General features: G+C 45.4%; 1 protein-coding gene across 2 annotated transcripts in view; it reads left to right on the top strand.

Annotated features, from left to right (window-relative positions):
• The window catches only part of ITSN1 (intersectin 1), a 100,300-nt gene extending 90,097 nt beyond the window's left edge, over nt 1-10,203 (top strand). For both annotated transcript variants that reach the window (XM_077293913.1, XM_077293912.1), the window contains exons 33-39: nt 1,135-1,302; nt 1,955-2,167; nt 3,047-3,168; nt 3,731-3,813; nt 4,086-4,169; nt 5,398-5,571; nt 5,990-10,203. In XM_077293913.1, coding sequence (XP_077150028.1) covers nt 1,135-1,302; nt 1,955-2,167; nt 3,047-3,168; nt 3,731-3,813; nt 4,086-4,169; nt 5,398-5,571; nt 5,990-6,138 — 993 coding nt within the window. In that variant the 3' untranslated portion in view covers nt 6,139-10,203. The remainder of the gene's footprint in view (nt 1-1,134; nt 1,303-1,954; nt 2,168-3,046; nt 3,169-3,730; nt 3,814-4,085; nt 4,170-5,397; nt 5,572-5,989) is intronic.
• Nucleotides 10,204-17,214: the final 7,011 nt, after the last annotated feature.

Raw genomic sequence — 17,214 nt, 5'->3', positions numbered from 1 at the left:
ACTACTATAAAAGGTAAAGTTAATGGGCCCAGGCCAGTGTAAGAAAAAAAAAAAAAAAGCCTAAACTATCTTCCCTGACCTGTGCCACTCCACCGCACTCAGTACTATGCTCTCACCGGTTTCTTTCCTCAACATCTGGTGGGGTTTGGTGTCATGTGACTGCTAGCCAGTGGACACTGATCGGCTGCAGCCGTCACATCCTAACAGGAAGAAACTGCTCAGACCGAAAGTAAAGGCTGCAGGTTCCTGTTTGGACGGAACGTGAAGGCTGCCGCTTCCTGTTTTGGATGGAACGCGAAGGCTGAAGCTTCCTGTTTGGAAAGAATGTGAAGGCTGCCGCTTCATGTTTGGACGGAATGTGAAGGCTACAGCTTCCTGTTTGGATGGAACACGAAGGCTGCAGCTTCCTGTTTGGATGGAACACGAAGGCTGCAGCTTCCTGTTTGGACGGATTGTGAAGGCTACTGCTTCCTGTTTGGATGGTACGTGAAGGCTACTGCTTCCTGTTTGGATGGTACGTGAAGGCTGCCACTTCCTGTTTGGATGGTACGTGAAGGCTACTGCTTCCTGTTTGGATGGAACGCGAAGGCTGCTGCTTCCTGTTTGGATGGTACGTGAAGGCTGCCACTTCCTGTTTGGATGGTACATTAAGGCTGCCGCTTCCTGTTTGGATGGAACGTGAAGGCTGCCACTTCCTGTTTGGATGGTACGTTAAGGCTGCCGCTTCCTGTTTGGATGGAACGTGAAGGCTGCCACCACTGTCTGCAGTGTCCATGTGACGCCTCCACCAGGAGGCTTGTCCATCTAGTGATTATAGGTTTATTATTATTATACCGCGTGGTAGTTAATAGCAGCGGAGAAACACTTTAAGGACTAATTACAGGTGAACAGAAAAGGCCAAGGAGCCTATTGTCTTTATTTCTTGGGGTCCCAGACATTGAGACCACGTGTAACGGGGGTTTTCTTCCCATATCGCTGCTTTCTGTGCACAGTCACATGCTCCTGCGCTTGAGGCTGATATCACGGTCTCTATAGCTGCCCCACTCACTGATTAATATGTCATTTACTTCATTTTTTGTTTGTTTGTTTGTTTTTTTATATATCTTAACTCCTTCTGTACCATTAATACTTAAGATTATAGAAAATACACCTGAGAATCACCCGGATAACAGTCACTTAAAGCACGCCCTGGAGAAGGCTGAGGAGCTGTGCTCTCAGGTCAACGAGGGCGTCCGAGAGAAGGAAAACTCCGACCGTCTGGAGTGGATCCAGGCGCACGTGCAGTGCGAGGGTCTGTCCGAGGTTGGTGGCCGATGTGTTACTGCTTTATCACATGTACACCCCGGTCTCTGGAGATTTGGCATTCTTAGGCTTCTTTCACACTTGCGTCATTTGGAATCCGTCGCAATTCGTCGTTTTGGGGAAAAAAAACGGATCCTGCAAATGTGCCCGCAGGATGCGTTTTTTGCCCATAGACTTGTATTGTTGACGGATCGCGATGTATGGCCATACGTCGCGTCATTCGTGCACTGGATGCGTCGTGTTTTGGCGGACCGTCGGCACGAAAAAACGTTCAAGGGAATGTTTTTTCGCACGTCGCGTCCGCCATTTCCTACCGCGCATGCGCGGCTGGAACTCTGCCCCCTCCTCCCCAGACTTTAGAATGGGCAGTGGATGCGTTGAAAAACTGCATCCACTGCCCACGTCGTGCCAAATTTTCACAACGTGCGTCGCGCCGACGCTTGGCGACGGACCCATACCAACGCGAGTGTGAAAGAAGCCTACATGTCCACTGGGGAGATGGTTTCTGTTGCCCCCAGTCCGGCGCCTTCCCTGGGGTTCCCGGAGCCCACTATCTCCTTCCCTAAATAGTTGTGACCCCCATGTTGATCTGTTGTGAATTATATTGGTTATTTTTCACCATTGACTCTTTTCCTTTTTCTTTCCCTTACAGCAACTAGTGTTCAATTCCGTGACCAACTGTTTGGGGCCGCGCAAGTTCCTGCACAGCGGCAAACTGTACAAGGCGAAGAGTAACAAAGAGTTATACGGTTTCCTGTTCAATGACTTCCTGCTGCTGACCCAGGTCATAAAACCGCTCGGCTTCTCTGGGACTGACAAAGTGTTCAGCCCCAAGTCCAACCTCCAGTACAAGATGTACAAGACGGTGAGTGAGGAATAAGAACCAGCAGAACGGCGTCTTTTACGCGCTCCGGATGGACCTTTTAAGACTACCGACCACCGCTGCTAGACCGCAGATCATGCACTGCGCTTACAATCTCCTTTCTATCGAGCTCGTTAGCACTGATTGCACTGACTGGAGCGCTCCGTCACCTCCTAATCCCGTTCAGTTCCCTGCTTACAATCTAGTCAGCAGCGGTGGTCGGTTTCCGAGGCAACGAGCTGTAAACAGAAGAAAAGTGTTAATACGACTGCAAATTTTAATAAGCAATGATGAGACTGAGACTCCCTGAATTTGGCTCTAAGCAGAGCAGCCGATATACATTTGCGTTTGTATTCATGTGGCAGCAACATATCCTGTTGTTTCCCATCTCGGCCTGTATTATTAAAGGGAATCTGTCAGCAGGTTTTTGCAGCATAATGTAGGGGCAGGGAGCATGATTACAGCGATGTGTCACTTGCTCAGCAGCTTGCTGAGGTTTGAATACAATCAGTTGTTATATCAGCAGGAGATTATCACCGCAGGACTAGGTGTCACATGCAAGGTAGTCCTGCTAATCTGTGTAACCCCGCCCTCACCACGGATTGGCAGATTTCTGCTTATGCACAGGAAGCTGCCAATCGGTGGTGTAGGCGGGGTTATACAGGGCTCGGCATTCATAGCACTGCTACATTTACAGCAGAGAAAACTGATTTTATCAAAACTGCACCTAGTAAGTGAAGCCTCTGCCCCTACATCATGCTGCTCTCAGATTCCATAGCAAAAGCTTTGTGACAAATTCACTTTAATCACATTTTTTATGCAGAGAAATTATCCAAATATTGAACCTGTTGGTTGATTCTGATATAAATCTTCTTCCTGCAGCCGATATTTCTGAATGAAGTTCTGGTGAAGTTGCCCACAGACCCCTCAGGGGACGAGCCAATCTTCCACATCTCTCACATCGATCGCGTTTACACGCTCCGTGCTGAGAGTATCAACGAGAGGTAAGAATTCTGGGCCCGATTCCCACCATGCAGCATGTTGCACCTCCATGTTTGCAGCTCCCACAACAGCCGGTGTGCACCGTGTACAGAGCTGGCACACCCTGGCTGCGTACACCGCATAGTGGCCGTTCTTAGTACTGCAGCTCTGCTAACATACAGTCCTATACAGCCTCTTTAACACATTGCCTTCAGTTCTTCTCATCATGCTCTTGATTTCTAATGGATCAACTTTTTTTTGTTGTATGTCTGCATCAGTTCCGCTAAACTTAGTTTATGACCTGTTTTCATCTGTTTGTGGATCGAGTCTCCGCGGCTGTTCAACAGCCACAACACATGCAGGATTGCCTAACAGCCACGAGACATGCGGCCACGGGGACTCAAACATATTTTTCGAGCACACCGAAGACACTCGGTTAGCACTCGAGCATGCACAGATAACACCTTATCACGTTCTCTCAAGAGTCAAGACCCAATTCCCCCACAGTCATGGAGGGGCTGCGGTGTGGTTGCTGTAAGAGTTTATCGCACTGTATATGGCTGACGCACCTGTTTTTTTTCCCAGGACGGCGTGGGTGCAGAAAATCAAAGCTGCATCGGAGCTGTACATAGAGACGGAGAAGAAGAAGAGAGAGAAGGCATACCTAGGTAACACTGCCACATTGTACTCCATGCCGATATTACTAAATACAGACGGTCCCTTTAAATCTGACACTGTGACAGTGAGTGGACGCCAGATGCCGGCGACATAAGTGATCTGGATGGTTCCTTATGTCTGTGAATCTGAGCACAGTAAATTTCGACTGCCCGTTTCCTCCACTAGGATTTTTTCAGAATATTTTAACACTAGATGGCGCCACACACACACATACATACATACATACATACATACATACATACTTATTATTATTGATTTCCAGTACGTTCTCAAAGAGCTACAGGAATCGGCCGGCTGATGGTGAATATTGTGGAAGGCATCGAACTGAAACCCTGCCGATCACACGGTGAGTATGAAACGTTCTCCGGTCGAGCAGGGGATTACGAGAGGGTAAGGGGAGCAGAGTCGGGTGGGCATCACTGGACGGTAAATGATACGTTACCTGAGACTCTGATCATCGCCTACAAATATTAAGCGGGTTATCGAGACCCAATGAACAGTTGTCAGGGCCACCTTCTCACATGAAGATAACCTGATGCTTGTCTACGCAGTCCTGTCCTCAGGCGCCGCGTTATAGAGAAGATTGGTATATAGTTTTGTGGGAAAAGGTCCAGTATAAACTGTATTATGTATATTTTAAAGGGGGAGTGTCATCAGAAAATGACCTATTAGTTAAATGAGGTTTTCATATTCAATTTATTTATTTTGGTAGTTTTTTAGATTTTTTTTTTATTTAACATATCTCTTAAAAAAAAATAAATAAATAACATGCAATTTTCACACTGGCCACTAGGCCTGACATTAGACTCTTACTTCCTGTTCTTCACATGAGCATGCTCTGACTTGGATAAATCTGATTGTTTAAAGAAGGGGAGGAGGAGAGCTGTGACCCCACATATTGTGGATGGTGGATCCTGTGTTATCTACTGTATATAGAGGTGTTATCAGTCACTGTACAGGAGGAGGAGGTGAGCTGTGACATCACCTATTGTGAATGATGGATCCTGTGTTATCTACTGTATATAGAGGTGTTATCAGTCATTGTACAGGAGGAGGTGAGCTGTGACGTCACCTATTGTGATTGGTGGATCCTGGGTTGCCTACTGTATATAGAGGTGTTACCTGTCATTTTGGTGTTTTGCAATTGCTCTCTCTTATTAGACCTAGACACGTATGAATGCATTGACAATTGTGTGTTACCATTTCCCTTCTTGGTGACGTGCCCAATCTGATACTGTTCATTCATTATTATCATTTCCTAATTATATATACCTATATTTGCCAATCTATCTAGGGCCCTTTTGTCCATGGGTTTACAGTACAGTACATATGAATTGCATTTCCAAAACCTCGTCCACATGAAACAGAGAGAGTCGGCATGGATTTTTATTACCTGCTGCTGACTTTCCTGCCCGTTTTGTTGCAGAATTTGGGGGACTCTATACTGTGGCTTTCTGCACTGTGCAACACTAAGGGCAAAGTCTGTGCCAACTCCGCAGCGATATCCCTTTGGTGCAAAATCCGGGGCAGCAAACCTTCACCGTGACTAACCTTATATTTCATACCCTACACAGGAAAGAGTAATCCGTACTGTGAGATCACCATGGGCTCCCAGTGTCACATCACCAAGACCATACAGGACACCCTGAACCCCAAGTGGAACTCCAACTGCCAGTTCTTCATCAAGGACCTGGAGCAGGACGTTCTCTGCATCACCGTGTTTGAGAGAGACCAGTTTTCTCCAGACGGTCAGTACTCTGCTATGGAACCGCATATTTGCTGCGGTTTTTTTATGCGTTTTTAATGCTAATTTTCATCTGCTTTTCACAGTACCAGCAAAGCCTACGATATTTCAGAAATCTCATGCACACATTTTTTTTTGTCATCAGTATTTTGTGCTTTGCATGTTTTTTTGGACATAGAGCATGTCCATTCTTTCAGCATTTACACAAATAGAATTGAATGGAAAAAAACGCATGAAAAAAGCACCAAAAACGGAGCAAAACCTGCGTTTTTGCTGCAGCGTCTTTCCTGCCAAGCTGCAGAAAAAAAGCGCAGTAAAAATGCCCGGTGTGAACTTAGCCTTACTTTTTGAAATGATAAAAGTATCAGCGGAAATTATTGTGAATGGTAAATAACATTTAATGTTTCTTTGCCGTTTTTTAGATTTTCTGGGTAGAACAGAAATCCGAGTTTCAGACATAAAGAAAGACCAAGGCTCCAAAGGGCCGGTCACCAAGTGTCTGCTGCTACACGAAGTCCCCACGGGGGAGATAGTCGTCCGTCTGGACCTACAGTTATTCGATGAAACCTAAGGCGACGGCCCCATCCTGCGTCCTCCTCCTCGGCGTCTCCCGCCAGCCTTTCTCGATGCTACTTCGTCGCCAAACCCGGATCTAACATCTCCGTTTTACCATGATAGATTTTTAATTGGAACGACCATTTTCTAAGAAAATGTCTGTGTTTTATATGTGCGACTTTTAGATTTTAGGACGACCTGTGCTGTGACGAACACTCCGCTGCATCGCTCGCTCAGAAGGAACGGTTACATTCCCTGGAGTAAGGTTATTTTCCGAGAGATGCAGAACTACAAGTTCCAGCAAGTCCCTACCAGCAGCTACGGAGTGACGCTGGGATTAGTAGTTCTACTAAAGCTAGAAAGCTCTAATTTGACATTTTCAATAGAGGATATTTGACCAAATTGCACCAGAGACCAAGGCCCGGAGCCGACCCATCAAATATTACCCGCAGTACTTCTGCTCAGATACTGTTTTTCCCAATTTTTTATTTATTTTTTAGGGGGTGGCAGGATGTAAGAAATTAACTGCTTACACTTCCATGGGTAACAGCGCCACCTATCACTAATTTTATAACTGCATTCATTACACATAACCCAGTGATGGGGCACAGCTAGTATCTCTTATTGTTGGGTCAGTGTAGCACATGATTTAAAGGGGTTCTCTACTAATGCAGGTGTTGGGCACCCTAAAATACGTCCTATCAGACACAGGGCAGCCTCACCTTATTTTTTTTGTCCAGGCGCACAGATCACTACATAGGATGCATTGTAGGGAGAACATGTCATTTACTTCAGTCCAAGCTCTGGGAGTGGCATTGGTAAAATGTCCTTTTTTCAGAAGCAGCCAATCAGATGTCACCTTTAATTTGTTTTGCACTCCACTCGGCGTCTGATTTGGTTGCGATTATGGTACAGAACGTTGGTCCTATTGGTCTTTTAGCATCCCAGTTGTGGTGCTGACTGTTTGTCTATGATTTTAGAGCACGATGAGGCATTTCAGCTTCGCAACATCTCCTAGGTGTATTGTATACTGTGCCTGTCATGCAGCTGAAAAGGACTTGGGAGAAGAAGCGCTGCTGTCAGTCACAGAACTGTGAAAACCACTCCTAGTATTACTGATTGGGCTGACAGTTTGCAAAGCTCTTCCCGGAAGTCCTTTTCAGCTGGATGCTGGACACAATCTACAGCCTCCTTTAAGACGTATGGTGGCGCTCATGACATAAGTATACAGCAGATAATGCCAGTGTTTCATGTGAATGGAATTTTTATTTATACGGACAGTCAGTATATATTTTTTTCCTCTTGTATTCTGGTACTAATATCGTGAAAAACCAGTGTAAACGGTACGATCATTTTATTCCTCCTGTACGTGGTAGCTTTATTTATTCACCTTAGTTTAAGAGACTTTCCTGGGGGTCTAATGTCTGGGACCCCCACCGATTCTGAAAATGACACATTGCAGTTCATTGCTCCGACTACAGCCATGGGGTTGTCCAGGGTTCGTTATAAAAACATGGCTGCTGTTTTTTGTTTTAACCATGTCATGGTTGTGTCTGGTATTGTAGCTCAGCTTAATGGGGCAGACAGACGGCCATATTTCTCATGCGAGGGTCACATTGCAATCCTCGGACTGACCAGCCCCTCTCCTGAGCATCACGGCTGCATATAAATATATCACGCTGTCACGCTCAGATCAGGAGAGGGGCCGGGCCAGTCCGTGCAGTGCGGTACGACCCTCGCCCAAGAAATCCGGCCGTCTGTCTGCCCCTTAGGTTGAGTTCAGATTGGCGTATTAGACGCTTCGAAATGTCCGTGGTTCTCCAGACTCCTGATAGGCTTATATGAGGCGAGGTTCGAGTCGAGAGACCCACGGATGGTCCGGGCATTAGGGTCTGTGAAATATGGCTGACTGGAGCTACATGGCAACTTTGACAGGGACACAGGTCCTAAGGCCAAAGATTGCTGCAAAATGGAGTCTCAACTTACTGCGACAAATAAGTCAGAAAAAATCCAAATGACTGACTTTTTGTAGCTTGTCGAGGGACCTTGTGGATCCCAAAAGTGACCCCCTTCACTTGCTCTATGCTGTGATGTAGCAGCGGATAATGGCCAAAGTCAACGTATAGAAGTAAATCTACTTCACACAATCCATAGATGTGGTACAACGTTTGGAAGGAAGCAGCCATGTTTTTCTAATCCTGAACTTCCCCTTTAGATCCTCTTTTTTACCTGCCTAGAATTTTATATTTTTCTCTGCTAAAGTAGCGTTGTTCTTTAAACCATTTGCGTTACACAATAGTATGGACCATATATGTAATTATTAATCCACGGCTCCCATATTCGCCCTCATAGTGTTGACTATGCCCCATCCCTACCTTTTATCCACTGCCGAATATCCTGTATCGATCGTTGTTTTTTTTGTATGGATATTCTCTATTTTTCTTGAAGCTGACCTCCTTCGCACTAAGGAGGTGGCCGTTTTGAGCACTCCAGAAAAATGACAATTGATATTTTAACAATATCTTTTGTGATGTATTCTTCTCTTTTTAAATGATGAAATGGCCTATTAGAAATGTCAAAAATTGCAGCCGGCCATGGATGAAGTGGCAGACCTGGTCCTTGGACTCTGATAGTCCACAAAGATGGCTGCCAGCACTCCTTGTCAGCAACAAATATTAGGAAAGGTTTCCAGTTGTGAATGTGTTAAAAGGATAAAGAAATTAAAAGAAAAGGCCTTTTTTTTTTTTTTTTACCCGTCTTGGAATAACAGCGCTTCTCTTTGCCCATGGACTACATCTGATATTGCAGCTTCATTACGGCCGAGCTGCAATACCTGACATAGCTCATAGATTAAAGTGGCGCTGTTTCTAAAAAAAAAAAAAAAAAGCAGCCCAGTTCTTCTAATCTTCTGCCATTCCTTTATGTAAAAGGAATAGATTTTATTATTTTTTTTTGTTATCCCTGTTGTGGTGCCATTGTTGAGGACTCTTAGTCACAGTGACTACTTGATCCTGGCAGTGCCTACGGATGAGACTACTGAATACTGCCGTAAAGTCTGTAATTTATTGACGATCACTATGGTACGTGTGTTTTAGTATGGTACGTATGTCACTATGACAAGCCCGTGTATTAGCCCCAATATCGTCGTGTGGCGCATGTGTCCAGAACGGACACCGCCCATCGCACGAGGCCGGTGCTCTGCGTCCCGTGGCCCGTCGTTAAATTACAACCGTGTTCTGCCGCTTGCGGAAACCATATTGGAAGTTGTAGTTTCACAACATCTGAAAAGGCCACGGGCCGTAGACTACTGCACAAAAATCGTACGACATGAAAAATTCAGGACTTTGGTTCCCCCGTGGCTCCCAAGGTAAGAGCCAGGGGTGACCCTAAGTAGATGGGTTGCGGGGGGCATTCCTACAGACCACTGTAATATAAATGTATTTTGAAACATTGTAGGAAAAGTTTCCGAAACTTCCGAGTTTACATTTCATACATGAATATTTTAGTGATTATTTATTAGACACAGTGTTGATTTATTTTTTTGTTTCTCCTCCTGTCACACGTTTAAGGGAATTATTTCGAGTAAATCGAGCATGTGTTTGTTGCCAATTTCAGGCTTTTACCTTTTAAAAGTATTTCGTTTCACTGTTAAAAGTTACAGTTCTGCTGTCTTGGTCTCTATTTTCCAGGCGTTCCCAGCAGCCAAATGTTCTAGGAAGGAGGGAGAGATATATATATTTTTCTCTAAATTGGGGGTAGGAAACTAGTGGTTACCTGTGATGGTCAAATAAGATCAGGTTATGGGTAATACTGTATTTGCACTTTTTGATTGATCCATAAGTTTTTTGTTTTTTTTCGTTGGTTCATAAACCATTCATCTGTCACTTATCGGTACCTGCTCCCAAGACACACGCACTACGACACATGGGCATCTTCAGGAAAAGGCCAAGGCAGCCATACTGCAACGCCGAGACATATCAGACCTTTTTATCGCCTCTTCTGTGATGTATGAATTTCATGTTTTGGTGCGGAGGGAGGGGGAAATAAGAGTTTATTAAAACAATTAGTGAAGTAATTATGAGTTGTGTGTTTTTGTCTTTTTTTTTTTTTTGTTACATTCTTGGGTTGACACTCGCTCGTATGCCCCACACTTACACAAAGATCAGAGATTGTAGATACCCAAACCCATGGCTGAGCACTCGAAAGGGGTCTATGCAATTAAACACATCCGCACAAATAACCATTGATACATTGCAATAGGCAAAAAGGAGAATAGAAAATCCATTTAGTCTAAAAAAAAAAAAAAAAAAAAAGCCTACAATCTTAAGTTTATTAGACATGCATTAAAAATACACGGACAAAAGTTGCTCCACATGATACACGTTGAGCATTGCTGTCATATGATGTCACTTTTGTCCATGCGTTTAATGGATTTGTAATAAAAATAAAAATTGTGATTTTACATTAAATGTACCGGATGTATCTTTTTTTTTTTTTTGGGTCTATATTGCGAGCAAAATAACTGGCCCTGGTGTTATATTGTAATATACCCAGAAGCTGTGTGCCCGGAATAAGGCCTGAAAGCTGCAGTGACCTCAAAAATGGGTACAAATAGTGATGATGATTTTTTTTTTTTTTTTTTGCATGAAAAGCCAAAACCGGAAATTTCATGTTTTCTCTTCGCCACGACAGCACCCACTGAGAGAGGGGATCCGCCCCTAGGAACAGGAAACCCTATGGAGAGATAAAAGGGGCGGTCCCCCTCGCTCCCACAGTTTGGTTTCCTGTTCCTACGGGAATCCATGGAGAGAAGAGGATGCCCAGCCTGGATGCCGCTTGCGCGGTTTACCTTAGGGGACGGCAAGGGCTCCAGAGCTGGAAGCAGCGTCGGGGGTCCTGCTTCGGTTTCCCCCCTCTGCTGGCAGACGCCGTGAGGCCAGGACGGTGGTTGCTGGCTCACGGGATTCCAGCCGGTTTTTCGTCTGCGGGAGCAACGCTGTGGTGAGGTTAGCGTCGCGCCGTCCTCGGCGGACGCATATGCAGCATGGAGCCCCAGTGTATTCCCCCGGAAGTACAGGTAAACTTCCGGGGTGATGGAGGAGGAGGACAGCGCCTGCGCTGACACCGGCGGCAGCGCAGGCCCATACAGTATGGCCGCGACCCGGAAGTGACTAGCGCTTCCGGGTACAACCGGAAGAAGATGGCGGCCCCCATATGAAAGGACGCCGGCGATAACGCTCCGGCGTCCACTATGGATTCTGCGCCGGACGCTGTGATGTCTTCGTTAGAAGCCACCGCATCCACTCCACGCAGCCATACCAGCACCAGCCGCTCTAAGCAGAGCGGATCTTCTAGGAAGAGCAAGTCGGATCGTGCCATTCCTCAACCCGTGCCTCAGTCTCCTCCTCATCAGCCGGTACCTTCACACAGCTTCACTGGGTGAGTGTATATCTACCCTATTTAGGCTGATTATTGTTCCCTCTCCCTCACACCCTAGGCCAAAAGGACGGAAAAAACGAAACACAGACAGTGTGCGTTATGTCTCCAGCCCCTTCCAGATAGTCATAAAAAGAGGCTTTGTAAACCGTGTATTGACTCTACCCTACGGGAAGAAGCCTCCGTTAAATCGGAAGACATTAGGGTCATGATTAGAGAAGAACTACGAGCCCTACATAGTTCTGTCAAAGAGCCGCGTACTAGAGGAAAAAAGGGGTACGTTTCCCCTATATCTGACCAGTCGTCTGATAGAGAAAATGCAGACTCTGATATTTCCCGTGAATACGTTTCCTCAGATGAGGACCAAAATACATGCTTTCCCACCGACAGCATTGATAACCTGGTAAAATCAGTCTGCAACACCATGGGCATTGAAGATTCTAAGGTCCCTAAAACGCAGCAGGATATCATGTTCGCTGGTCTGTCAGAAAAGAAAAGACCCTCCTTTCCTGTAATAGCGGCAGTAAAAGATCTAATCAAGAAAGAGTGGGAAAGCCAGGGGCAAAGGGGTTTACCTCCAACCTCAAAAAGACGTTATCCATTTAATGATGATGAGTTCTCATTATGGTCAAAAGCCCCGAAGGTGGATGCAGCAGTGGCATCCACATCCAAAAAATCCTCACTGCCCGTGGAGGATTCGGGCTCATTACAAGACCCACTGGACCGTAAAACCGACACTCTTTTAAAAAGAGCCTGGGAGTCATGTACGGGAGCCTTTAGGCCGGCAATATCGGCTACATGCACCGCCAGGTCCATGCTAGTCTGGCTAAATGACCTGGAAGAGGGACTAAAAAGCGGTCTCTCTAGAGACAAATTAATATCCTCTATACCTTTGATTAGAGGGGCTACAGCCTTCCTGGCGGACTCATCTGCTGACTCCATACGCTTGGCGGCCAAATCAGCGGGACTCACGAATGCAGCACGTAGAGCCCTGTGGCTTAAGGGATGGAAGGGGGATCCCCAAACAAAATCTAAATTGTGCGGCCTCCCATGTCAGGGAGAGCGTTCCGGAAGCCAGTGTTTAATAGAAGGAAAGATTTTAAGAACCAGGACCGCTGGGCCACTAGAGACACCAAACAAAGGGGTGCATTCTTCGGGAAGCGCCCTTTCAAACCTGAGGACAAACCCCGTTAGAGCGGATCTACCTGTGGGAGGTAGATTATCCTCCTTCGCAGATAAATGGCGGCTGATAACATCAAATAGTTGGGCAAATGATCTTGTCACCTCCGGCTTAAAATTAAGATTTTCCCGAGTCCCTCCGGACTCATTTCTATTGACTTCATTAAAATCTCAATCACAACAGGAGGCATTGGAACAGGAAGTAATGAGTCTTCTGTCCAAGGGGGTACTGGTGGAAGTTCCACTTCTTCAGGAGGGCAAAGGGTTTTACTCCCCGTTATTTCTAATACCAAAACCGGATGGATCATTTAGAACCATTATAAACCTTAAAAAATTAAACACCTTCTTAGAGAATCAAACCTTTAAAATGGAGTCTATCCGTTCCACCATAAAACTCCTGTTTCCCCATTGCTTCATGACGGTTCTGGACTTGAAAGATGCGTATTACCATCTCCCAATCTTTAAAAAACATCAACAATATCTCCGCGTGGCGGTTGTCATAAAAGGATATATACGGCACTTTCAGTACACAGCAATGCCCTTTGGACTGTCAATTGCTCCAAGGGTATTCACTAAACTAATGTCAGAGGTCATGTCATTTCTAAGATTAAAAGACACCCTCATAATCCCATACCTAGACGACCTTCTAGTAGTAGGAAAATCCCCCTCACAATGTCAACAAAGATTAAGTCACATGATTTCATCCTTGCAGAACTTAGGATGGATAATAAATTGGGAAAAATCTAGGTTAATCCCAACGACTCGACAGGTATTTTTGGGGATCATATTAGACTCTATAACTCAAAGGTGTTTTCTCCCAGAATCTAAACAGATGACGGTGAGGAATAAAGTTCAGTCTATACTAGATAAACCTATAATTTCCCTTCGGGAGGGTATGTCCTTACTTGGCTCCTTCACGTCATGTATACCAGCGGTTCCATGGGCCCAGTTCCACTCGAGGTGCTTACAGTATGCAATTTTAAATGAGGAGATAAAATTACATGGCCGATTAGACGGTAAAATTTCCCTTTCTAGTGACGTAATCCAATCTCTAACCTGGTGGTTACAACCAGATCATCTAATTATCGGGGTTCCCTGGGAGGTTAAACCCTCAAACATAATATTTACGGATGCCAGCCCTCATGGTTGGGGGGCACACTTGGGGAACCAGGTTGTCCAGGGGCTGTGGTCGGTTTCGGAATTAGACGACTCATCAAATAAAAAAGAACTAAAAGCCATCTATCATGCCCTATGTGAATTCCTCCCACAGTTGCACGGAACACATACCAGGGTTCTCTCAGACAACATGACATCAGTGGCTTACGTCAACCATCAAGGCGGAACGAGATCAGGCACTCTCATGTCTATAGCCGAAAACATCTTGACTATAGCCGAAAATCATCTTCTGTCCTTATCAGCACTTCATGTCCGAGGGATAGACAACGCGAAAGCAGACTTTCTCAGTCGTCATACCCTCCATCAGGGGGAGTGGGTGTTAAATCGTCGGATATTCAGTATGATAACTATAAAATGGGGTATACCCGACATAGATCTCTTTGCCACAAGAGACAACAGGCAAGTAAAAACATTCGCCTCAATGTTTCGAACAGACAACCCCGATGTTCTCGACGCCCTCCAGATTCCATGGACATTTCAGAAGGCATATGCCTTTCCCCCGATGGTTCTTCTTCCAACAGTCATCAGGAAGATAAGAGAGGACAGAGCGAGTGTGATATTGATCGCTCCATTCTGGCCAAAGAGACCATGGTTTTCCCTGCTCAGAGCCATGTCCATCTCGGATCCATGGATTCTCCCAGAGAATCAAGATCTGCTTTCCCAGGGGCCCTTCAACCACCCTCATGTGAAGGGTCTGCGGTTGACAGCCTGGGATTTGAGAGGCAGCTGTTAAAACTAAGGGGCTTCTCTGATAAACTAATCGATACCCTATTGCTGAGTAGGAAAAGATCCACTACATCGATCTATGTAAGAGTATGGAAAAAATTTTTAAGCCTCTATCCCTCAGCCTTGTCAAATGAAATTCCAGTCCCTATTATTCTTGAATTTCTCCAAAGAGGACGTGATTTAGGCCTCTCAGTTAACACCTTAAAAGTGCATGTTTCAGCGCTAGGGGCTTTATATAGTCACAACGTTGCAGGAGATAGATGGATATCCAGATTCATCTCAGCCTGCCAGAGAGCAGAACCAGTCCATATCCCCAACTCACCTCCTTGGGATGTTAATCTGGTCCTTGAAGCCTTGACAAACCATCCGTTTGAGCCTCTAGATTCTGCTCACATTAAATATGTCTCCCTCAAGACTGCTCTTCTTGTCGCCTTAGTATCGGCAAGAAGGGTAAGTGACATACAGGCGCTATCAGTAGATCCTCCATTTATGTCAATATTGCCAGATAGGATTGTCCTAAAAACAGACCCTTCCTACTTGCCTAAGATGTGTACTAAATTCCATAGATCTCAAGAAATCCTTCTTCCTACCTTCTATAATAACCCTACGAATCAGGAGGAAGAAAAGTACCATACTTTAGATGTGAGAAGGGCTGTGATAACCTATCTAGACAGAACTAGCGCCTGGAGGAAGAGCAGGGCTCTCTTTGTTTCCTTCCAGGGTCAGAGGAAAGGAGCTGGTGTTACAAAAGGCACATTATCCCGATGGATTCGGGAGGCGATATACCTGGCCTATTCGTCTAAAGGGGTAGATCCACCTGAGACTGTAAAGGCACATTCCACCCGGGCGATAGCATCATCCTGGGCAGAGCGGGCAGAAGTTCCAATAGAACTCATATGTAAGGCCGCAACCTGGTCGTCTCCTACTACTTTCTATAGTCACTATAGACTAGATTTATCTGCCTCCACTGACCTGTGTTTCGGTAGATCGGTTCTTAACACGATAATCCCCCCCAAATAACTGTCTCTGAAAGTCTCTCAGTGGGTGCTGTCGTGGCGAAGAGAAAACACCGGATTACGTACCGGTAATGCTCTTTTATAGAGCCACGACAGCACCCCTTCACTTCCCTCCCTTATATATTAGTTTGCATATGAGCACGGATAAGGGTGATTGGTTCTTGTAAATATTAGTAGTTTAAGATAAAATGATAATAAATTGCCTACTAATACTGGTGGGCGGTTCCTCGCAATCTCTGTAACCCAAACTGTGGGAGCGAGGGGGACCGCCCCTTTTATCTCTCCATAGGGTTTCCTGTTCCTAGGGGCGGATCCCCTCTCTCAGTGGGTGCTGTCGTGGCTCTATAAAAGAGCATTACCGGTACGTAATCCGGTGTTTTTGGCACGTTTATGTTAAGCTTTATTTTTTTTAATCTTTCTGGTAAAAAAAAATGCATTATGTGAATGATTTTAGACTACTTAGTCATTTTGCAGTTACTGTAAAAGTAGGAATTAGTAGATAATTGTATTTCCAGGAGTCCATCATGACAGCACACCAGGAGGCAGTTCTTCTCATCCTCTAAGGAGAGGAAACACGAGAGGTTAAAAGCCCACCGCACCAGGATGGATGCAACTTAAATTTTATCGAGTTCTCTCACACAACTGTTACCTGCACATAAGTACAAGGAATTCAGGGGAGGGAATGTAAGGGTGCTGTCATGATGGACTCCTGGAAATACAATTACCGACAGGACTAATTCCTACTGTCCAGGACGTCCCTCATGACGGCACACCAGGAAAAATACCAAATTATTGGGGTTTAGGATTGGGTCACTGCCTGAAGGACTTTCCTTCTATAGGCCATCTGTTGGGTAGATAATATGTCCAGCTTGTAGTGTTTACTGAAGGTATTTAGGCTAGACCAGGTTGCGGATCTACAGTCTGGTCTACTGAGGCTCCTCTTTCAGCCCAAGAAGCGGAGATCGCTCATGTTGAATGCGCCCTGACACCCTCTGCTGGTGCTGTTCCTTCCGATTCGTATGCCAGGGAAATGGTGGATGTGATCCACCTGGCCAATGTTGCTTTTGAGGTCTTCTTGCCCTTGGTCTACTGATTTCCTCTCTGTGGGTACTCATCTGCTGATTGCTTTAGAAAATCTAGCGACACAGGGATGGTTTGCCAGCAGACAGCCAAAAAAAGACACTTAGAGCTAAGATCTGGAGTCTTGGCGTGCAAGGATTTTAGGGATGTCCGGGCCGGAGGAGTTGATAATGCTTTCCCAGTAATGTGAGCAAAACTTCTTCCTGATTTTTATATAAATGACCGTGTCACCCATTTCCTGCTTGTCTGCATAGTTGTGACTACCTGATCTGAAGACACAGACATTAAGATTTGCCTCTCAGGAGCCAAGCTATCAGGTGCAATAGTTGTATATTGTGATGTAGGAGCGGACCTTGAGAAAGAAGGTCGTCTCTCTGGAAAGGGAAGTGGATCTTCTAGAGCCATGTAATTTAGTAGAGGAAACCAGCCCCTTTTCAGCCAGAAGGAAAAGATTAGTATTACCATAGCCTGATCTTCCT

The sequence above is a fragment of the Ranitomeya variabilis genome, chromosome 3, assembly GCF_051348905.1.
Source record: "Ranitomeya variabilis isolate aRanVar5 chromosome 3, aRanVar5.hap1, whole genome shotgun sequence".
Classification (NCBI taxonomy): Eukaryota; Metazoa; Chordata; class Amphibia; order Anura; family Dendrobatidae; genus Ranitomeya; species Ranitomeya variabilis.
The sequence above is the reverse complement of the archived record's forward strand: the minus strand, read 5'-3'. Positions and strand labels throughout refer to the sequence as shown.